The sequence below is a fragment of the Semicossyphus pulcher genome, unplaced genomic scaffold (genome assembly GCF_022749685.1).
Source record: "Semicossyphus pulcher isolate SPU_LCO1_2020_fin unplaced genomic scaffold, fSemPul1.0.p SCAF_6, whole genome shotgun sequence".
In the NCBI taxonomy this organism is placed as follows: Eukaryota; Metazoa; Chordata; class Actinopteri; order Labriformes; family Labridae; genus Semicossyphus; species Semicossyphus pulcher.
The window spans coordinates 15,966,411-15,989,772 of NW_027211737.1; the positions used below are offsets into that span (position 1 = coordinate 15,966,411).

The 23,362-nt window shown below is 39.5% G+C and overlaps 1 protein-coding gene across 1 annotated transcript; it reads right to left on the minus strand.

Annotated features, from left to right (window-relative positions):
* Positions 1 to 1,795: 1,795 nt before the first annotated feature.
* Positions 1,796 to 22,077, minus strand: rasef (RAS and EF-hand domain containing). Its single transcript, XM_069683538.1, has 18 exons — positions 21,758 to 22,077; positions 19,100 to 19,429; positions 14,092 to 14,238; positions 12,930 to 13,020; positions 11,372 to 11,467; positions 10,655 to 10,732; positions 10,435 to 10,550; positions 8,807 to 8,875; positions 8,611 to 8,677; positions 8,057 to 8,145; positions 6,590 to 6,899; positions 5,418 to 5,612; positions 5,062 to 5,212; positions 4,672 to 4,753; positions 4,365 to 4,479; positions 3,467 to 3,574; positions 3,215 to 3,291; positions 1,796 to 2,184 (listed from the first exon to the last, which is right to left on the minus strand). Exons 1-18 carry the CDS (start codon positions 22,075 to 22,077, stop codon positions 2,082 to 2,084), a joined length of 2,544 nt encoding a protein of 847 aa, XP_069539639.1. The 3' UTR covers positions 1,796 to 2,081.
* Between the last annotated feature and the right edge of the window lie 1,285 nt (positions 22,078 to 23,362).

Here is a 23,362-nt window from a genome sequence, read left to right on the forward strand (position 1 = left end):
AAAGCCTGCCATCGTAAAGTAGTACAGGTGTGATAAAATGAACAGATGGAGATAGTAATGCAGAAACTGTTTGAAAATCCAACAAGCATTTCATTTGAAGCATGCTGACACATCTATACACTGCTCTTATTATTAGGAAATAATAAGACATACTTAAGATTACATGCACACATTGAAACTGAACTATGGTCATGTACTGTATCGGAGGGATAAATATTCCCTCTCTTTTAAGCTAACCAAGCTTTCATTACTCATTTCAGATCAGACAATTACACACAGTGTTTGAAACATTCATATTAATAATGATCTAGCATATTTCAGCTCTAATATAACATAAAGTCCTCGGAGGGAATTCAAATGAAAAGAAATGTAACACTGTTGGGGTAATTTAATAAAGATGGCGGGTTATGATATTAGCACAGGGGTCTCCAACCTTTTTTCATCTGAGCGCTACTTTGAAAAAATGAAAGCGGCCAAGAGCTACTTGCATCACATCGCTGTAATTGCTGGTGGCGCCTCATGTTGATTCTTTTGACTGAGACATTGGTACCACACATGAGGCACACACACTTGTCCTTCACATTCGGGAATAAAAACTTGCTTTCCCACTCCCCGTGGATTGTTTTCTGCTTTTTCTTGGCGTGGCCGCCTTCACTGTCCATCATAAAATCTGGCTAATCAGGCTCAAGCTAGACCCGACCTTTCGATGGAGGTTGCTGCAACATTGCTGTGATTGATTCGGTTCAGATGTTGACAAACTGGAGCATTGCCATTTTTTTTTTGACAGCTGATCGGCCTATCCTATTATTTTGTATTAAAGGGAGTGGGACATCTGTGTATTTGTTTGAATTGAAGTGGGCAGAGGCTTTCAAGGTGCATTTATTGTCGTCTGATTTCTTGTTGTCTGTGAGCCTCTTGGTGAGCTACCTGTTGGAGACCCCGTAGCATAAAGTCTCATTCCATCACTCATTGCACCAGGGTTCATCATACAGGAACAAAAACAAGGCTATAAGCTCTCCAATAACTTTCATTTACTCCAGCAGTCATTGCTGCCAAGTTTGACGTTCTACGTGGTGGAACAACTGTTTCCTTTCAGGCCACCAACACACTGCAGATGTCCTTTAAAACCAGCACTTACACTGATGATTAGTAATCACATAACTGCCATTGTTAATCACATAAACAATTAAGAATCTTTTCTTATTTGTCGCCTTTTCTTACCATTACAAGATGCTTAAATAATGTCCTTCATCACATGTTAGCTTCACATATTCTTCACTTTCAAATCCTTCTCACATATTTTTTCTTCTCTTTCACAGCTTTCTTCTAATTTTCACAATTTACTCAGACTTACTTCACAACATGGCAGCGCCAGCCTGGGCAAACTGTACAATCATACTCAAATATGTGGAAGGACTTAATGCAAATATGTGGTGTAGCATAATTCATGTTCAATATTCACTGTTCATAAAATACGGACATGCAGCAGAAAACATCATGTTTAAATGACCTTCAACAATAAAACAAGACTAGGTCAAAACCTAGTCTGTGGCTGACCGTGTCAGGTCAGTGTGCGCTTTTGTGGGCAATGTGTTCAAGGACTGTCCTTTTGAGGCCGCTGACAACGTGTTTGAAAGCAGGTGTGCGCTGCGGACATAGGTGAGGACAGTGGAGGAGCAGTGGAGGAGCAGCTACTCCCTGAAGAAAGCATCCAGAGCCGTATAGACAGAGAGTCGCGTCAGTGGAGGTCCAATATTCTCCATGATCCGCCATTGTGGTGTCGCAACTCTCTCTCTCTACGACTGTGAGAGTACCGTCACTCACTCAGTCAGTTACTCAGTCAGTCACATACAGACCCGTGTGTAGGGCTGACCCCGCAGTTGGCCATAAATTGAAACTTCTTGTGGATATTCTGCTGTGATCCCAACATGTTCCATGCGTACATTTTTTGGTTAATAACGATGAAGATTTGTCTCTGTTTCTGTTCTTCTGCAGACACTTAACTGCATTTGTAGTCCTTCTCCCACTTGTGCTGAGCTCACATTGAGACAGACGTGGAGATTCAGCGCTGATGAATTTGTTCAGTTGCAGCAGGAGAAGTTTGGTTTCTTCCTTGGAGCATCTAAGCTGGGCAGCGACTGATTGTGACTTTTATCATCAAAAATTGCCTGTTTGGTCACCTGCCTGCAGGGGGGAAATCAATCAATCAATCAATCACATTTTATCTGTATAGCGCCAAATCATAACCAGAGTTATCTCGAGACACTTTACAAAAAGAGCAGGTCTAGACCGACTCTTTGTTATGTTATTTAAAGAAATATAGGAAACAGGAACAAAAAATTTCAGGGGAAAAAAACAACAAATTGCAGAAGCTACAAACCTAAATTTAATCTAACTGAAAGCATGTTTTGCAATATTTTCTGTGGTTGTCTGTTAGATATCATGTTAGTGGAAATACACAAGCCTCTTAAGACGCTATTTAGAGAGCCATTTAAAGGCTCCATCTCTTGCTAACACACGATGGGAAATATAGTCCTGCCAATTGTTTCACCCTTTCCCATTAACATCAGGTGGCGCCGGTATGCTTATTAATGCTGCAATGTTTCACAAAGATAGGTAGATGTTACCAATGTTGTAATCAAAATATTAATAAAATCAGCTTTGCTAATGTTTTATGAGAGAAGAATTGCAGCTACCGTGTCTTTTAGACCAGTGCTTCTCAACTGGTGTGTTTGGGGAAAAAAAGTTGTGGCAAAAAGTCTATGCTGTGCTTTTATTTTGAAGGACATGGGTTCCTTTGATGTGCGTGCTGTAGTATTGTAGTTTTTCCACCACCAGAGGGCAGCAAAGGACATAATTAAGAACGTGGCTTACAGTGTATTTACTGTTCATACTTATATAAGGTCACACTGATCTTTTTTCCTTTTTAACTTGAGAACCTAAAGAACAACTTTTACTCCCCTCAGAGATGATACCTTTGCAGTTTGGTACTTTCTCTTGGCACACACTTATCAAGGAAACATTCCTACATTAAATGAATCGCTGCAAATAATTATTGATTATGACACCTAATTTGACAAGTGAAATGTTTTCTTTCATGTAAAACGTATAACAGGGTACTACGATATTAACTCACTCTCAAAAATAAACTCAAAGTTGTATTTAAAATGTCCAATGTTTGTTTTGTCAGCTGAGTGCAACAGCTGTATCTCACCTGGCCAGGTGCAGCACAGCCTCCACAGTGTTGGAGCCATCCTTGGCACTAGTTTCACAGAACAAAGTGTTGTATGTCTGTTGGGTGAAGACATGAAGTCATTAATCTTTGTTGTCTGCTTGTCATAGCCACGCGTCCACACAAAACCACTAGCATTTAGATTAAACTAGGCTAAGAGCTTTGTATAGATATGCAACAAATGTTCAGTGTTAAGTATAGTAAGACAAGCGGGTGTGGATATTTTGTCGTTACCATGGCCAGTTTCTCTCCATAGCTGGTAGGAACACAGCTGACTCCATCTTGTCTAAGATCACACTTATTACCCACGAGCATGATGGGAATATCCTCATGGGACAAATCCTGTCGTTGTAAACAAACAAAGAAACGTTAAAAAGAAGGAAACAAGAAAAATATGACTCAATAACAAACTCTTGGAATACTTCTTCCAGAATATCTATTATTAAAGACTGAAACTCAAGTTTGTACATCAATGGTGGAAAAAGTAGCAAAACCACAGTAGTAAGTATTAGCTTCATGATGTACCATGTCGAAGTTCTTTGTATGTAAGTGACCAATTTAACAATAATAATTATTGATATAATAATTTGCACATAAATTTGAGGTTGCAGCTTGAAAGGGGAAACAAGTTTTGATTACTTTATATTATGGTCTTTAACTTAACTTACATTAATACAACGTTTAAAGCTAATATTTTAGAAAAGGAAATTGTAACTGAAGTTCAATAAAGTACTATATCAGCATAAAAGAGCAGCATAAAATGAAAACTATAAGTAAAGCTTAAAGTAGAGTAGAGCTTGAATAAAGGTACATTCCACCACTGGTGTACATTATGCAGACAACACATGACAGGACGTTAAAAGGTACACACAGCATGCAACAATAAGTATCAGCATGTAAACACAGTTTAACATAAGAACACAATCACTGCACATCCAGCACTTACATATCTGCTGCATGTAAAGAGAGAAACAAGCAAGATCACTTAGTTTGATGTTCAGATAAAAATAAGACAATGATGCTGTGAAGAACAATTTGCCATTACAGAAACAAATACTGTACAAAATCTGAGACTGTTTTAACTACGAAGTGTCATTCAGTACATTTATATTAAAGGGGAGCGGTGCATTACCTCAATCATGTCCACCCACTCTCTGACGTTGAGGAAGCTCTTCTCACAGGTGACGTCATACAGCAGGAGCACGCCGTCCGCCCGCCGGAAATAAGACTTTGCAATGCTGCGAAACCTTAAGAGATAGAAGATGAGGACAGGGTTAGGTATTTACATATTTACATATTTTGATTAATTACAACTTATAATAACTTTGTTTACATGTAAGTGTTAAAAACACCTAAATAATTTTAAACAACCTACGTATCAGATAAATATTTTATTTTTATATCTTGTAAATATTTTCACACATCAAACACACACACACCTCTCTTGTCCTGCAGTGTCCCATAGTTGTAGTAAAACGGGCTCTCCGTCCACAATTAGTGTCTTCATTTGGAAATCTACTCCTGAACACACAAAGAAACATACATGTCACAATACTGAACTGGTAAAAAATATAGATACTTTTTTCAGGCTTTTGTGTATTTTATTCATGTATTCATTCAACTTTAGCATAGAAATTCAAGAACATGTTTTTTTTCTCAGAATATTAACACATCCTTCGTCTCCCTATTATTTATTAACCTACAACAGAATATGGCGTCGTACTTCTCAGCATTTATTTTCAAGATTACTTGGATACAATAATCCTACAATGTAACTTTTTAACCCTAACTTAAGATGGGCACAGTATTCTTTAGTTTGTTTAGCTCACCTAGTGTCGAGCTGGTATTTAATTTGAATTCATTCTTGCAGAGGCGAAGCAGGAAGCTGGATTTTCCCACCGCAGCATCTCCAGCCAACACAATCCTGTAGGCCTTCTCTGACGTCATGTAGCCCAGGTCAGTGCTGTCCTTCACCTCCTTCTGAAGAGGGTGTACAGAACATTTTAATAAGCAAAGAACAAACTGCTGATATGGATAAGTCTGCTTTTAAAACACATGTTTAGAGCTTGACATGATGGTATCTTTAGATAAAAAGTCTGAATGATTTCCATGAATATCAGCGCCTAATCTGACAGAACTCTAACCCTTAAGCTGTGGAGATAATCTCTTTCCGTCTCCCTCTTACCTGAACACTGATGGCGCTGAGGGCTTTCCGTTTAGTCCGGGCTGGGGGCTCGGCCACGCTTATGGGCTCGGCCATGCTTATGGGCTCGGCCACGCTTATGGGCTCGGCCACGCTTATGGGTTCAGACGGCTTCCAGTCCAAAATGGAGCTGCTGTCCGACCCGATCGCTGATTCAGCATCCTGAGTGTCTGCTGGCTGTGACGTGGACACAGAAGCAGACGTGTTAACGTTGATACAAAGGTGTACTGATTGTAATGTACTGAATAACATAAAATTCATTCATTCTAATTTTGGCATTCAAAAATTCAATGTGTCAGAGACAGATGATCCAGAGTGTGATCTACAAGCAGTTTAGCAGAATGTGATCCAGCAGTGAGCAGGTTATAATCATGCAGTGCAGTGAGGACACCGATCTGTGAGTGGTTCTCATGCTCTGCCCCTGACTTCATAGGGTCGCGATCGCTCCCGAACAACCTTTATAAAGAATAAAATACGTCTCCACCACATGTTGTGAATGAGATGAGCAGGAGGTGATCCATGCGTAGTTGATCAGAGTTATCATGAGCGCGGGGGGGGAGACAGACATGACACAGATCTGTGTGTGTTTCGATGCTCTGTACCTGGCTCAATAACGTCGCTATCTGTCCGTATTTCCGCGCACAGTTAAACACATATAACACAGAGCTGTAGAGGGGCATCAGGCTTCATCATCAAACAAAGTTTCATATCACGTAATGGGATGCGAAGCCAGTTATAAGGCAATCTAGCGGGGGTTGTTCTTTGCATGACAAAAGTGGTTCGTTGGTTATCCAGCTCACCATATTTGTGCTGACTGAAATGTCTCTATAGCTGACGGATGGTTTTTCCGTACATACGTTGAAGGTCTCCGGAGGATAAGTCATAATTACCTGTAAATTCACATAATATCATTTTCCATATAGCGCCACCATCAGAACTTTGGTTATGACAAAGTAGCTCCAAATTGACCCATAAGCTTTAGCTATCATTTAGTGCTCTTAGGCAAATGCTAACAGGCTAACATGGGATAGTACATGGTTAACATTATACCTGCAGTTTGTTAACTTTGCCATTGTGACCTATGACATAACAACATTACTGTGCAGCCTCCCGAGTTAAAACAAATATTGATGGGCTTGACTTGATCGTCTCACCTCATTGTCAAAGTTTCCCCCCATCATGCTATCATTGTGGTCATCCCCCTGTTTCCTCTCCTCCTTCCTCCCTCTCTCTTCTTCCTCCTCTTCCTCTTCATGAACTTTGACCTCCGGCTCTGAGTCGTAGCCCCCGTGTGAGCCTCTGAGTGTTGACAGGCCGCTGTCCATGTAGACCTCAGGCAGGCTGTCCTCCTCACAATCGCTGCTGTGTCTTCGCCTCAGGCCCGGGTCACACATGGCCAACGCCAGAGTGTCCCCGCTGGGCCGCCGGCTGTACAGAGGGAAGTCGTCCATACGCTGGCAGAACCTGAGAAAGAGATCAGGAAATAATCCATGAACACAAGGGTCAAATCAGCCAAATGAGAGGGAACACTATTCCTGCTGCAATCTAGCCACTCAATCAACAAAAAAAAGTGTAGGAAATGTGGAAGTGCCATGAACCTGTAGTCTTTGTAATGGCCAGCAGGGGGCGACTGCATTGGTTGCAAAAGGAAGTCCTGATGTTTAGAAGTCGATGAGAAAATGACCTTACTCTTCAGTTGATTTATTACCTAAACATCTTCTTCCTGATGGGTTTATGGTCTCAATCTTTAGTTTTACGCCTTCTTAATACAGCATAATGTTCATTACATGAATTATGCTCCCTTTTAGTTTTTTTTCTGCAAGTATAATTTGTTTAAAGCCTTGTTTTAGCTACCCAAAATATGCAACCCAGTAAAGATCACAGTGACCATGTATTACGGATGCAGCTACAGATGCTTACTAAGCTAGCACTAGCCTGAGCTAATGGCTTAGCGTTCGCTCGCCCCTCTGCCTTCTCCAGCTCAATCTTCTCCACCAAATATGATGACTTCCTGCTCCAAACAAAACAATACTGAGGCTGAACTCTAGTCTTAGTCTCAATCTATGGTCCCAATGCAACATTGGTGAACAATTTGGACACAGTGGTCCAGAGCCGTCACCAATTTTAATATATCGGGAGTAGAAGATGTTTCACCTTTCCAGCAACACCTTCTGATGGGTTCAGAAAACCTAGGGTGTTTTCACAACCAAAATGCATCCCACCAAATACCACAGTTGCACCTCTTATAAAGATGTTTAATGTAGAGTTTTTGCAACAAGTGCACTGCTGCATGTTTTCCTTTGTAGCACATTAAGAGAAAACTTTTGTCCCCTGAGACCACAGACATGTGTGCCCCATCAGTTTGGGCAGAACCGTACATTTATATCTCAGCCAGTTTAACATTTACTTCACCAGTGTGTCCCTGGTCTGAAATAAAACCTGTGCAGCTGCTCACCAGCTCATCGTCTTAATGTTTAACATTAAACTCCTGGATGCAAATTAAGATAATGAAAAGCAAAAACTCAACTAATCCAGACTGATGTGAGAATTGAAACATCATGTTTGGTGTAAACAGAAAGAGTTATAATTAATTTCCTGTCTGCGTTGTTTGTAGGTCTTACCTATCCATTAAAGCATTGGTTGACGTGTAGCAGATGCTTTTACTTCTGTTTCTGTTCTTTATGTCTCCTGGTGACCCCCCGTTAGACGACTGTAACACACAACGATCAAACATTATTCCATTGTTTGTGTTTGTCTCTATTACCTGTGATTAATACTGTGATTGAATATTTTTATACAATATGAACTTCTTAGAAATTAACAACAGTTTTAAACAGAATTTTTGAAGTATGTTCTCTCCTTCTTACTGAAAAATTAAAAATAAATCCCCAAATATAAAGCAGAAAGAGCTGCAGAAAACCCGACTCATCAATTACAATTCTTAATATGTTGTTAAATAGAAAAAAGATTGTGAAAATGATGATGATACTCAAAGCAACGTGAGCCAAAATAAATCCAGACAAATGACCCAAAAGGGAGCTGAATATTTATTAGAGGCAGCATCAGAATAGATTCAGTTCAAATGTCCAATCAATCAATCCAATCAATGAATTAAAATCAATCTTTTGCAATCTGGAAACTGAACTAGTTTTGCTTATTTTCAATCAACTGTTACCCTGGTGATCCTCTCCAGAGCGGCCCTCAGGCCATCGTTGCTGTCATGGAGCTTCCTGTTTGCTGTCCTAAACACACAAAAATGATCGATATTATTAAATCATTTTCATTAACGGATGTTGTATACTCATTTAAAGAATATATACAGTATATATTTTCAATCTCGGGCCCTCTGAGTACAATCTGATCTCACTTACTGGAGGATCTCGATCTGGCTCTCCAGGACGTCTCGCTCATCAGAGAAGTTCTTCATGAGCTCCTCGTCTCTGCAACAACAAACATAATTGTTGGTTATTGTAAAATACTGGGATCACTATGTAGCTAACAACCCAAAACAAGAAGTCCTTGCAACGCAGCTATGATGTCACTCGGGTCATAAAGGTCAGCGCATGATGCCCCTCCTCGTTTTTCCACAGTAGCTTTAGATGCATCAGGAGGTGAACTTTTTGAAGAGATACCCTTTCTTTTTATTTGCCTTAGAGCAAAGTCCTTAACTTGCTGACTGAGCACAGACTTTCCTGCTTTTTCTTAAAGTCCATGAACGTATCTGAACGAGACCGCTGATCCAAACAGTGTCTGATTTTGCCTGCCGATGGGAGGAACGAATGAAAAGGTTTCTCTGTGAGGGAGGATAACTTTGCGTGACTAGTCCACTGAGGATCCTGCCGAACAACAGACTGAACATAGAGATCACACAGAATATTGACTCTATTTGGAGTCAGATAAAGTTTGTTTTTAGTGTCACAAAGTGTAACAAAAGACATCCTGCACAATTGTTTTCAAATCCTACTGAATTATGTAACTGGAATAAAAGTGTCTGTATCAGGATTGTTGTCACAGCAGATCAGCTGATTCACTCAAAGTCATGACACACATATTATATGACTAACATCAGACACTTCACAGAGAGAGAGAGAGAGAAGCAGCAATGTAAACACTGAGACGGTCCAGAGAGGAGGAGTGTTATCCTGCCGACGGCCCTGTTGCTTCTGTTTCTAAGCAACGCTCCTCAAGAAGTTATTGTGTGTGTGAAGTCGCTCCAGGATATCCTGTTTCAGCTGTGACAAAATGAAAACATCCCCCGGGAGCGAACGCACTGTTAGTCAGTCGGAGGGGGGCGGGGCCTCCGTCTGTCAGTGTGTGTCTGTAATGAGAGCTTCACAACAGTGGGGTCGTTTCATGAGCAGGTTCATGCTTGATTCTTCTTTTACTGATTGATTATAAAAACAGTCTGATATGTACTTGTGTGAAACTATAACTTTCAAGCTTAATTGTACATGTAAAAGTGAGGGAGAAGAGGAGGAGAAAACCGGCTCTACGACTCAGTAAGTCTGGGTTTAGACATTTAGAGTTTCCACTGAAAGAGACGAGTGTGTATGTGTGCACAGTAAAGAGAAAGAGATGATGTGTGGTGTTATGTAACAGTGCTTTTCCCTTCACATTATGAAGAGTTAACAAAACACAACCCCTGATGTATAATGAGCAGAGACAGCTTTTAAATAGGATGATGAGGCCGGCCTGTTGGACTGCCTCTCAACTTTACAAGGAACAAGAGAACCAGATCCGAACCTGGAGACTGGTCGTTTAATGTTAGTAAGTAAGGACATTATCAAGGAATTGGGGAACTGCAACACTCAAACGACCAAAGGTGGATCTTCCTCAAATACGCAATAACTCAGGTACAGACTTTATTTAAAGGGCTGGTCCTGTCTTATGTGGTACTGCATTATAGGACCGCGTCAAGGATTCAACCTACTGACCCAGAGCTGCACTAAAAAATGATACATTCAGGAAACACAATCAGCTCAAAGTGAATAAACTTCACCTCTCAGAGGTCATGCTTTGGTCGGTCAGCTCTGTCTGCAGCGAGTCCATCTCACTGCGCAGACAGGCCACTTTAGTCTGAGACTTCATCACCTCCTGCTTCAACTTCTGGTTATCCTGCAGAACAAAACAACACGAGTGTGTTATAAACTATCAGCCTCTAAAAGAAGGCTCTGTACTGACTGAGACGTTGTGTCATAACCGAGTGTATTCAGTCTCACCAGCGTGAGCTCGTTGATCTTCTTCTTCAAAGCCGGGCTCTCGTCTCTCACTGTGATGTTCTTGTACTTCTCTTCTATCTGATGGACACGTTCACACACAGGATTAAGCTTATTTGACTTTCAGGTAGACATACATCAGATTGCAGGATTGGAAACTGCATAAACTGTACAGCACACATACAGTACAAACAAAATCATGGTAACTTAGAGGTTTCAATCAGTGAGCAAAGGTCAGTTTATTTATGTGTTTTCATCAAGTCAGAAGAACAAATTAGTCCTGGTTCAGTTTCCAGTGAATGCAGCCAGTGTTGGACTGGATTTTCCGCGATGAACAAGAACAGAGTGTTTCCCAGTCATGCAGGACAAACAACATCTAAAAATGTCAACTTAACAGATGTTTAAAACACATGTTTGTTATTAAAACTGACTGTACTGTAACATAACCTTTTGCATACTGATCTCCAGTCTGATATTTTCCCTCATGAACTTCTAAGTCTTTGTTCCGTGTATCTCTGAATGCTGTTCTGTTCATTATTCAAGACTCCAGGGTCTGGTCATGACGTTGATTGACAAATAACACAAGTACAAAGTGCAGAGCAGGATCTAAATGTACAGTATGGGTCGCAAAAATGACTGAATGAGCCAGTATTGACCTGCAGTGTTGACTGTGTGTTAAAGTGAAAAAGTAGTGCAGTGAAAGAGGTAAGAAAATAGTACCATCTGCATCCTCTGGAGCTTACACTGCAGCTCACACACTTCATTTTCAAACCCCCTCTGCATCTCACTCAGTGCCGCCTCGGTCTTCTTCTTCTCCTACACAAACACAAAAACAGACAATACAATAAACACTTTTTAATGAAAGCTCTTTTGTATGAGTGTGTGTGTGTGTGTGTGTGTGTGTGTGTGTGTGTGTGTTTCTCTCTCCACAGTTTCTGTGATGTGTTACTCTGAGCTGTAAGAGCACAGCCTTTGAACCGTGGATGGAGGCAGCTCGGGGATCAATACGTTTATCAAAAACAGTCTAACTACAGTTTCCAGAAATAAAAAAACTTCTCCTAAACTCAGATCACAGCTTGAGGGAAAACAGGTGAGTGTGTTTGAAGTGTGTTTGCTTTTCCTGGACAAAACAAACAGCAGCTCACCTGAGCGGGCTGAGTCAATGAAGTACACTTACATAAGTGTGTACACTCACAGAGATAAGACACTGTGCGTGTCTGTGTGTGTGATAAGACACAGTTTATGTCTCTGGGCCTGTTTTAAAGAAACACCAGGAACAGATTAATTAATCTCATTATGCCAATAAAAAAATGCTGATTTCACAAGATTATGTGATTTATCACAACAAAACTACATTTGTTTTTTAAGGTCATTACTCAAAGTCCAGTGTCTGTTTTATCACATCTGATCGCACCTGGTTTCAGCCCTCAAGGTCATTGTCATGACTGGAGGGGAGGACTCATAGCAGTCTGATGCTACAGCTGTCAAGATGCCATCAATGCATGCTGACATGGCTCTTCTTACCTCTGATAAACATATTAGTAAAAAGAGGACAAAAACTTTTTGTTTTCTTGTGATAAAGTTTTTTTTTGTCTCATTATCTTAACATGCACCATGAAAACAATTGCATCAAGGCAGGTCTTGACTTCCGTAGAAATCAAAGGCCAACAAGGCAATAAATTATCACAAGAATGAGAGAACTGAAAAATGTCAAAGCTCCTGATACATGTCGGCCGAATTGCTGTTTAACCTCAGCAGCACAAATAGACACAAATGCATCCCAGCTTCATCCCTTAATGTGACTTCTCACATTGTGGCCAATCCTCTATTCTGAAATCAGTTAAAAATAAAGAAAAAAAGACTTAAACTCTTGACTCATCCTTCACTGCAAACAGGATTTACAATCATCAGGCTAAAAGTTGATGTCATCAACTATATTATCATTTACATCCACACATCAGCCACCCTTATCATCACATCAGATGCAGCTTTACCGCTTTAAACAGGCTAAAATGTGCTCCAGCACCTTTTTCTATCTACTGTTTGATATCAGGGATCCACAGAGCTGTAAATCCAGCTGATCAGCAGGCGTGGAGTGTGGATCGGTAATCTGATATTCTGCCGTTTGTTTGACATCAGGGACGAGCTGAACAAACGCCCTGCTTATCGCTTTGCCTACACAAACTCCAGAGAAGCAATCACATGAGCGTGAATTATTAAAACAAGATCAAAATGTTTTGTGTTTGTGTGGGTTTTAGATGGTCTGAGTTTGTCCCACCTGCTCTCGTGTTTTCCTCTCAGCAGCATGAATGCGTTGGTCCATCTCCTCCTCCATTTCACTGAGCTGCATCGATGCTTGGTCCTGCGCTCTGCAAAACAACGACAGGATAAATTCAGTTAAGAATCCTGCATCCATCCATTATCTACTGTATCCGGGCCGTTACTAGTGTAAAATAAGGGTTTGGTTACCTAAAGCTGCAGCCCAAATAGGACCCTCACATTTGGTGACTTGCTAATGTGAAACCAAATTCTTTCTTACCAATAAATTAAACTTCCTGAAAGGCCCTTTTAATGAAACATTTTCCATCAGCTGTAAGATTAAGCTTTATCAAGGGCAAAAACTGATCCAATCATCCCATGTTGTGGTCTACAGATTAGAGCCTGACCGATATATATTGGGTGGTGAAATTATCGGGCTGATATCATAGATGTATCAGTATTGTCTGTATGATTTTTGACGTGCGTCAAAATGTAAACTTTTTTTTTTACAGAACACACAGGAGAGAAAAATGATTGTGGTGATTTAGATATGATGTTGTCATGTTGTTTGTCCTGCAGAACACGCTCCAGCATCATGGTTTACGACACTCTCAGCACTGTCTGCAGCACATGTAGCAGAGCATCACAGCTGAGCAGACGCCAGTCTGCACTGAAATATTACTTTGCAAAGGTACTTAGAGGAAAGAAGACTTCTAAGTAGCTTTGCAAAGTCATAGCAGAGCAAACACTATATTTACAGCCATATCGGTTATCAGCAAAATTTCCCTCTCTAAAATCTATATCTGTATCGGTTTTTAACAATCTTGCATCAGTCTGGCTCGGCTGTAGACCTCTTAGCCTGAACTTGTAAAGAAGTCATTATAATGTCAATATACATCTGAACAGGCCTTCAATCCTCCAACTTCTGTATTTCTGGGGGAGGAACTGTTAAACTGCAGCAGCACAGCTTGTGTTGTATAAGAGACATCAATAAAGTTACAGTTTTGTTTCTGCTGACTTCTGGACTATCACAAATTAATTTACAATTCACTGAAACTTACTTCAAATCCATACAAGGCTAGCAGGACATAAACTAATAAAAGAAGAACATCAGTAATGACTACACAATCATTTTTCTCAATTTAAAGGGTGTAGTGTTTGTGTTTGTGTGTGTTTCCCACCGTTTGATGGCGAGGGCCAGGTTCTCCATCTCTGAGGTTTGCTGTTTGATCTCTTTGGTGAAGTTCATGATGACTTTCTCCAGCTGAGGGATCAGCCTGGGCTCTGTCAGGCTGATGTTCTGGTACAACGTCGCTGCTTGTTCATGCCTGCAAGACAGTCAGGATTTCACATCAACAAGGTTTTAGGACTTCCTGGTTGTTTGGGTTCATAACAGCATCATTATCATTATTAAAAACAGAACTTTGGACAGTGATTTGAAATTGAAGTTTACAGGAAAAGTTTGATACTTGGGGGAAATACTTATATTTTCTTTGTTTTCAAAAGTTTCTCGAGAAGACTGACACCACACTCAATATCTTTTTGTTCAATATGAAGCTTCCAACAGTAGCTGGTTAGCTTAGCTTAACATAAATAAGGGTATTTTCCATAGACTGTATAAAAAGATGGACGACATGACAGCTCCCTAAAAGTGAAGCCAGAACCTCTCTGTCGCCCCCTGCTGACTGGCTGCAGTATAGGTCATAAAGCCCGCCTCCTCCATGTTAACAGATGGGACATGAGTCAAACTATAAAATCAAAATACACATCAGATAAATGTTTCTCAAACATGGTTTCTGTCATTATAGTTAGTTCTTATCATGCTGATTTATGTCCAAGTGTTTCTGTTTCTGACAAGTTTTATTAGTTATTTGATGCTGTAAAAAGGATGATTGACAGCTCTGTTGACAAATACGGCTCCTGCAGCCCATCTGTTCTGGATTATCAGAGTAGATAGATAGATAGATCCTTGCTCTTTTTTCGGTAAGTTAAGTGTTTGTTTTGGTTAGCGGAGGTGGCTACGGCTGCTTCACCAGCTGATCTCTACTTTGCAGACTCTGGCTCCAAATGACGTCACCATCGCAAGATAGCAGCGCCTATCACGGGGGCTATGTTGGCATCAATTCTGTGAGAATGAGAGCAGATGGAGACTCGTTGTCCATCTATATATACAGTCATTGGTATTTCCCAAATAGTTGATCTATAGTTTTTTTTAAACCAAATGAAAATCTTTTAAAATGTAAAATTTTCTAGTTTAGCTGATTTCCTTTCGTGGTTATCCAAGAAGATAATAAATAAATAAGACTAATATGTTAGCAGTCTGATGAACAGGCCACCTTAGTCTACTTCCATTGAATAATTTTATCTAACACACAAAAGCTGCACAGTCAATTCACATGTACAAACAGACCACAAGAATAACTTTGACTCTTTGACGTAAACTTGTTTTGTATTTATTTGCCAGTGACCTAGCTACATAGCACCTTACTGTAGTCCTCTAACAAAACAAAACAGAAACCACAATGTCGAGTTAGTATAAACTTTAACACCAACACATACAGTATGTCCGGTTTGTGGTTTTGAGGTAGCGATAATTATACAGTGACAACGTGTTAATAGATGTAAAAGTAGGTCATAAGTCTGCAGTGTGTGTGTGTGTGTGTGTGTGTGTGTGTGTGTTTGCCCTCTAACAGGGCGGACTGGTTGCTAAAGCATATAGACACTGTGACAGGTCTGTCAGTAACTCATGATGGCTCTCTGCAGCGTCACAGTGTCACAGACAAAAACAACATAAAAGAAACACACACACATAAACAAGCAGAGATAATCCAACATCAGACCTGCAGACGTGGATTCTCCCTGACATGAAGATATGAGGCTGTACATAAAAACTGTTGTCAGGTTGTCTTTGATGTCATCATGTGTTCAGGCTCCAAGGCCGTAAAAAGTAACCTTTGATTCCAAGCTTACCGATGTGCTAAAAATAAATTAACTTTCTGATGAAGGCTTGATGACGAAACGTGTAGAGGTTTGGTTTTAAGGCCTACATGACCATGCCTGGACAATAAAGGCATTTTAATGGTTAGAAAAGAGAGTGACTTGCAGCTGTTCTTGTTTCTATGACTTACAGATGTACTGTTTGGACATCGCTTTCCGAGGAGGAATAGTTCTGTATGATTTTAGAAACAACACCAGAAATTGGAGCATGAAGGACATCTTATAAGTCACTTTATGCAGAGAGGCAATCAGTGTCTCGAGCAGATGAGAGATGCATTTTTCAGTACAAAATCTACGTCTCGTTACATCATCCTCAGAATCATAAATGTAATTGATTTTTTGCTCTTAATGTCTCCAGCTCATGCTAACACAAAATATTCTTTCATCCCTTTAAAATAAACACTCGTCTGATGTAAGCTCTGAGCTACATTTTCTGACTCAGCTGACTGTTACTGTCTTAAAATAAAGAGAGTGTATTTAGCAGAGGTCACCGCTGTGAAAATCAATGTCTCAGTGCCACAGCACAGCATCACAAGGACCAGTCCCATGCCAGCCCCGTGGGCCACACACACACAATCATATATATATGTATTGTACAGTAATGGTATGTAAACTAACTCGCGATTACACAGTTTACCCCCTGATAGGACCGGGTATCAGTTTTTATTCTATCGCCCTTTTTATACCTGCACTTTGTTTTTCTACAAAGCAAAAAGTCAAACAGGATAAATGTTGTGAAAAGTTTGGAGTTTTAGAAACAACTTTAGATCTTGATCAAATGTTAGAAATGTGAGTTTACAGTCAAAATTTTGGTCAGGTTTAAGAAATGTAACTGTAAGATGGATCAAATGTAAGATGAATATGACATGGCCTGAATGTTCATCAGGTTAAACGGACTCATACAGCAGACAGCAAACTGTTTATCTGAGTTAAAGCTGATATATAATCTGTTTATAAACTTGACCGTTAATAGGCCCTGTCAAAATAAGAGGCATGATGCGAGGCCAAACTCTCAACAGCAAAAATGCGAAAGATGATACTTTTAAAATATCAAATCACATATTCAATCTAAAAACTTTAACACACGTGATGGAGAACATTCTGGCTGACACATGCTAACAACAACAACAACAACAACAACTTTCTGCTGAAGACAATGATATGAGGTGGTTATGTTTTATGTATCATAAAGAAAAGTGGGACAAAGGTGTTCAAACACTCTGTGTTTGTTCATAAAGTCTATTTCTCATTGTATATTATTTTACATGGCATGTGATATGTCCCTTCTTTCAAACAGAAAACACTTTAGTGAAGAAACAAAAACATCTCATGTAGAATAACTGCAGTTTCCATAAATACACTGTTTTAGTGTTTGTTTCCCCTTTCTAAAGTTCTTCTATCGTATAGTTTGTCCCTAGTGAGTCTCTCTATGGAAACATTAGAAAATGTGTTTTCTGCTTTTTTTGTTTTTGCAGCTGGATTTGACTTAGATCATTTTATAATTATAACTTATTTACTTATTTATCTTAAGCGTCAGTGGAATCAAATTTTGATTAAACGATTCAGAGAAAACTATAAATAAATCTTGCTTAATGAGTTCTTCTAAGTTTAAACACTTTTTCATGTACGATATCCTTTGTTTATTTCAACCATATCTTTTGGGATGTAATCTTTGTGGTGTCTCGTTCAAAACAAGATCAAAAGATGCAGTTTGATGTTCTCGTGATGTAGTGTGGGATCATTGGAGTTTTTGTGCTCGCTGCTTAATAAACACGAGCGCGGATGAATATGTATCTGGCGTGACTTCATGGTCAAGCATGACTTATTGTATTACAGTTATTTTCAATTTTTGTTTATTCACTTAACATGTTATGTCACTTAACTCAAATGAAAAAGTAACTTAAGCCAATGTAAACAGATCCACACTACAAAACATATCTAAACAGGTGTAATTGTTTTTAGACATATTAAGGTGGAAATGTAACATATAATGTGTTTTGCATGGCACCAAATATAATATTAAAATCCATAGCCATATTAGTTTTTTATGTAAAGCAGAAATAAATAATCAATGAAAAAAGTAAATGAAGAAATTATTATTTTAAAAGTTGCTTTGAAAATGATAATGAAATATGAGTCACATGGGTGTCATACAGTATCAGCACACAGTGAGCAAAAGGTTCAGCTGGGCTTTAATTGTTTTTATTGTGCTGAGTATATGAATGAAAACAGTCACTCCTTTACTGGGACTGAGAACATCTAATCTATTCAGACATATATCCCAGCACAACAATTTAGAGGAGATATTTTCACATATAATTGTATAAAACGTTTGCAATAACAATGTTGTTAAGAATTTTGTAACGAGATGAAACTCAAGAAAATGAACAAACAACTAAAGGCATTATAGCGAGAGATTTTTTAAAGAGCATTTTGGTTTCTATTGTTAAACAATTTTGTTAAAGATCCAAAAGATTGAACTGCACAAGTGTAATAACACTCGGTCTGTGAAATAGAAATTGAGAATTGCGTCTTTCGAGGCAGAGATAATACTTTTGAAATCTGGATATCCTTTGAGTCTTTAGCTTTCCTATTGATTAATTGGTTTACTATTTCTCAATGAACTGTTTAGTATAATAAAATATTTGAAAATGATGGAAAATGTTTTTTACAATCATATAAAACAGACAGACACAAACAATCCTGTCAGTTAGGAAGCTCAGAAATGTTTTGATTGAAAAATAACTTAAACCATGAGTCAATCCATTTTTGGTCAGTTGGTCAATTAATCAAATAATTGCTTAATATCTCTCTGTCCATACATTTCCTTGTATGTTGAAAGCTGTGAGACATTTCACTTATATAGACCATGCTGTAAACTATATTGGAACATATACATTTAAGTGAACAAGACACTTCTTTATCTGTTTTTTTCTTTCAGAATGAGCATATCATTCAAATAAAATGTGTGCAGTAGTTTAGACATGAGATCTAAAAGTCCCCTCTTTCAGTTGATGCTGTGGGTTTCTTTCCCGGTAATGCCTCTTGTAAAATAGACCATGTGAATGTTCCTGTGGAGATCTGTACGCACATTGCTCTCACTGTTGAACATATTATCTAAAAAGCCCTTATTTCCATAGCTATCTCTGGCTGCCCAGCGGACAGGTGTGTGTGTGTGTATGCGTGTCTCACCTGGGGATGTACTTGGCCTGCTCGCCCATCCTGTTCTCGAAGTTCTCCCAGGCCACGGACACGTCTCCTCCGTCACACTCCATCTCCTCTCCGTATCTGTCGTTGAAGCCGATGATGAACTCCTGCAGGGTGACAGTCCCGTTCTGGTCCACGTCCAGCCGGTCAAATATCCGGTCTGCCTCGGCTGTTGGCACCTGCAGCTCCGCGCAGATGGTGAGAAACTCGTTCCTCTCGATGCTGCCCGAGTTGTCCACGTCGTAGGTGCGAAAGAGGGAGCGCAGCCGCTCCTGCTCCTCTTCACTCATCCGTTTGATAACGGGATGTGTCTGGCTGAAAAAAAGAGGCGTTTCAATAAGTGACCACGGAGAGACGATCCCACTGACCCCACAGGAAGGACACTGTTTTATTCTCGGGACACCTGAGAACCGCAAACTCCAGACTTTCTACACCTGTGCGCTCCTATCCAAACATGTTCACAGCTGTTACGCGTTTTTAAAAAAACCGAGTTAATCCATTTCAGACGATCAATAAATCAAACGTGGACTCTTCTGCTCCTGTTGTCTTCACCAAACTATTTCCCGGTTTGATTCACCCAAAAGCAAGCCGGACAGAGAAGCTCCTGTGTGACTCAGGTAACGCGTCAGTCATCACTGTGAGTGTGTGTGTTTGAGGTGTGTGTTCAGTCCTCTCTCTCACTTCCACAATAGAGATCTAGGCTGCAGGCCAAATGAAAGTGCTTCCATTGTTTGGAGAGGCTAATAGCCTGTAATGTAGTTCAATAAAAGTTTGAATTATAAAACCAGAAATCTTTCACTTGTTGAATGAGCCAGAAGAGCTTGAAGTTTATTTAGCCTGTATGAACACCATGTACTGTACCCCGTGTGATTTGCATATCTGGGGAAACTTGTTCATGTTTCAAGTATAATTTAATAAAATTACTTTATTTTGGTGACTTTATTAAAAGCTTTTATCTGGTGCACTACATGAGGCTAAAAAGTTAGTTAAATTAAGAAAAACTTTACAGTAGGGATGACTGGATAAACATTTGTTACTTAATTTACAGTAAACGAAGGAAAAGCTGATCATAAATCTGCCACTGCCTCTTGCTCACACACTTTGTCTTCAACAGGTGTTAGCACCCTGTACACGTAACAATGTAGTTACCTATGTACATATTAGATTAAGTAATATCAGGGGAAACAGCAGGGCCGGATTAACTAGAAGCCCTGGGGCAAAGAAGAGCACAGGGCCTCTTTGTCTCAAACTTAGTTTGATTATACATTGATAAAATGCATCCCATAATAACAATATCAACTGAATGAAATCTAAAATTATCAACAGTACATTTTACATCTTATGTTGGCTAATTTCAATGTCATGTTTAAGTTGTTTTAGCAATAAAACATTGCTTTGCTGAATTTGTCAACCAAGACGTCCCACCCAAAACTAGATTTTGACTCACATTAGGTGGAGAGTAGGTGAAACGTAATCTCACAGCCCCTTCCTTCTGCTATATATCAAATCAATTAATTCAATTACCACAAACCAAAATTGGGTGGCCCTGGGTGGTGCTGCCATCTTTTCTGAATAGTCCAGCCATTGTTGTCATCTTTGTCATGTCATGTGTTCTTTGTTCTGTATTTTTTATTTATTAAATGCCAAGACTAAGGTCAGTTCTTTTGCAATGTGTTAAATGTTATGTAACTTAAAGCTCCTGTGAGGAACCTTTGGTTTGTGTTGATTTTGGCGCCCCCTGTGGACAAAGCCTCTTATCTCTTTGCTGATTTTGTCCTGTACATGCTTAAGTGGTGGTTTGTAGCAAAAAATGTCATCCTGCTTTCTTTAACAGTCATATGTATCACTCACTTTAAATGCCCTGGAAAATGTAAACAAAGGCAGTTAATGGCTTCGTCTGACACCTACCCCCAGCCAGCTGTTTCAGGCATTAAAAATAACTATATAGAAATCATCAATCTTGTTGTGATGGTCTGGTTTGCTTTTGTAGCTCGTATAGAGTAATCAGAATTAATTTCAGTCTGTTTTATAACTGGTGAAAAACTCCTCACAGGAGCTTTAAAGCTTAAAGCTACTTTTCATCCGCAGTCCCTCGACAGGTCATTAGTTTGTCCTATGTCGCCTCTGTAAAAGCTGTTACTTTGATGAGCACAAGAATATACTGTCTGCAGAGTGCAATAAGTACCCAACCAAGTGGTATAACCATCAGTTAAATGCTGCTTTAACAGAGTGAGAGCGCAGTGAAGAAAGGGTTAAAGGAGGAGGGGCATTATAAATGTGGCCTGCAGGAGTCCCACCTGCCATGTCGCAGTTCTATGGCAAGTGCTATAGAAAAAGGTATGGACGTATTTAACCTTAATCTTTTCCAACATCAGTACAGTATATCTATCTATAGAGAATATCAGCACCGCCAGCCAATCAAGTTAGACAAAAGTGCTTCATTAACGAGCAGAATGAGCTGGTGAGATCTTGACACTCTTTAATAGGGTGTGACTTCAATAAACAAATATTACAATAATTTAAGTATTTGCACAGATCTCCAAACGTACCATAAGGTCAAAGGTCATTAAAAGGTTTCTGCCAGATCGAGGTCATTTTTCTAAAACGCTACTTTTAGTTTTCAGAACTTTTTTTGTATCTCACCTGGATATGATGTGTTCATTACTGCTCGGGAAGCCGTCATCACTTTTCAAAGAGTTCTTGTCCTCTGTTTCAGAGTCATCTCCTTCGTCCTGCTGGTTGCTGAATCCACTGATGAACTCCTCTAAAGTCACAGTGCCGCCTTTGTCCGCATCCAGCCGGTTGAAAATGCCTTCTGCTTCCTGCTGTGGGACACAGAGCTCCTGACAAATAGTGAAGAACTCGTTTTTTTCTATCTCCCCTGAATTATCCACATCGTAGGCATGAAAGAGAGAAGTCAGACGCTTTCGTTCCTCCTCACTTTTCCCTCTTTTCGATGCCATAGTTTTGCTTTTAACGTCTTTGTTAGCTTCAGAAGAAAGAGTGCAAATAATAAACACTAAGAAAACTGAACTGCAAGTAGCTCAGTTTAACATTACTTCCATCAGTTAGAATCAGAGATGTATGAAAGCCAGTTATCAGGTGAGAGCGAGTAAAAACATTCCCTCCATGTGTGAAAGAATCCCATCACTGCAGGAGGAAAGACTGCAGCTCCAAGATAAGTCTCAAACCTTCTGCTACCTCACTTATATAAACTCCCTCCTCCTCTACTTCTTTCCTTTTTTTAACACGTGTGCACTCCTGAGGAAAAAAAAGGAAATTAGGTCCCTAAAAGATAGTGTTGCAAATTCTGTTAAAGGCATGACCGGCATCAAAGTGTAAGAAATCCTCCAGGCGAGCCGAAGAGAGCAGCAGGAACAGTGGTGTGGTGGAAGGTAACCACATCTACTGAAGGAGACAGTTTACATCAAGGATTTTCATTTGATGTAACTTTAGACTTCCACTAGGTCACAACATCTCAGAGGTAAATATGTACTTTGTACGATACGAGATTAGTCTAAAAGCTATAGTTACAAGTTAATGAATAGATCATTCTAAATGATGAAAGCTTTCACACCATTTATTTGTCTCAAGCACTAAAGGATGAAGTGTTTCTTTAAAGGTGTGGGAAATTATCCCAACTTGGATCAGCTTGAAAATGTATTGTTACACAGCTACATCAAGTGAAAGTGACTTAAAAACATTTGATGGTCTCATAAAATATGTTGCATTGCTGTAGATTAAACTCACCAACAGTATCTGAAGTTGTTCAAATTAGCCCGACCTCAGCATTTACCTCAGTAAAATTCAACACAGGGCATCATATATAATAGTACAACAGTGGCGGGACAATGTGACTTCATTATGTGTACTTTTACTTTGATTCTTTTCTGGTCAGACTTGCAGTATTTTCAAAGCATAATATTGCTGCTTATTACACAGCTGTGTAATTAAATGTAAACATTTCCACTGATGGTGAAGTAAGTTATTGAGTAGATCTCTCTGTCGTAGCCTTTAGTTTTTGCATCATTTAACCTTTATTGCTTTCTTTCCGCTGTTTTGTCTCTTATCTTTTTTCCCCCCCTTTCTAAACATCAAACATATATTCTTGTTACAACAACAACACATGTCCTTGCTACATCAACAACAACAGGTAATACGTATGGTTATGGTTATGATGCCGATAATAGTGGTACACTAGTGTAAAGATGAGCAAGAACACCAAGGCTGATAATAATAAGTTGGCAA

Bases quoted from the DNA above. Each gene is read 5' to 3' on its own strand.
- rasef (XM_069683538.1), bottom strand. From the start codon at position 22,077: ATGGCATCGAAAAGAGGGAAAAGTGAGGAGGAACGAAAGCGTCTGACT. The intron at 8,876-10,434 runs GTGAAGTTTATT...TTGTTGTTGCAG, and splicing joins CAAAGCATGACCTCTGAGAG to AGACGAGGAGCTCATGAAGA. The intron at 6,900-8,056 runs GTAAGACCTACA...TCTCTTTCTCAG, and splicing joins ACCAATGCTTTAATGGATAG to GTTCTGCCAGCGTATGGACG.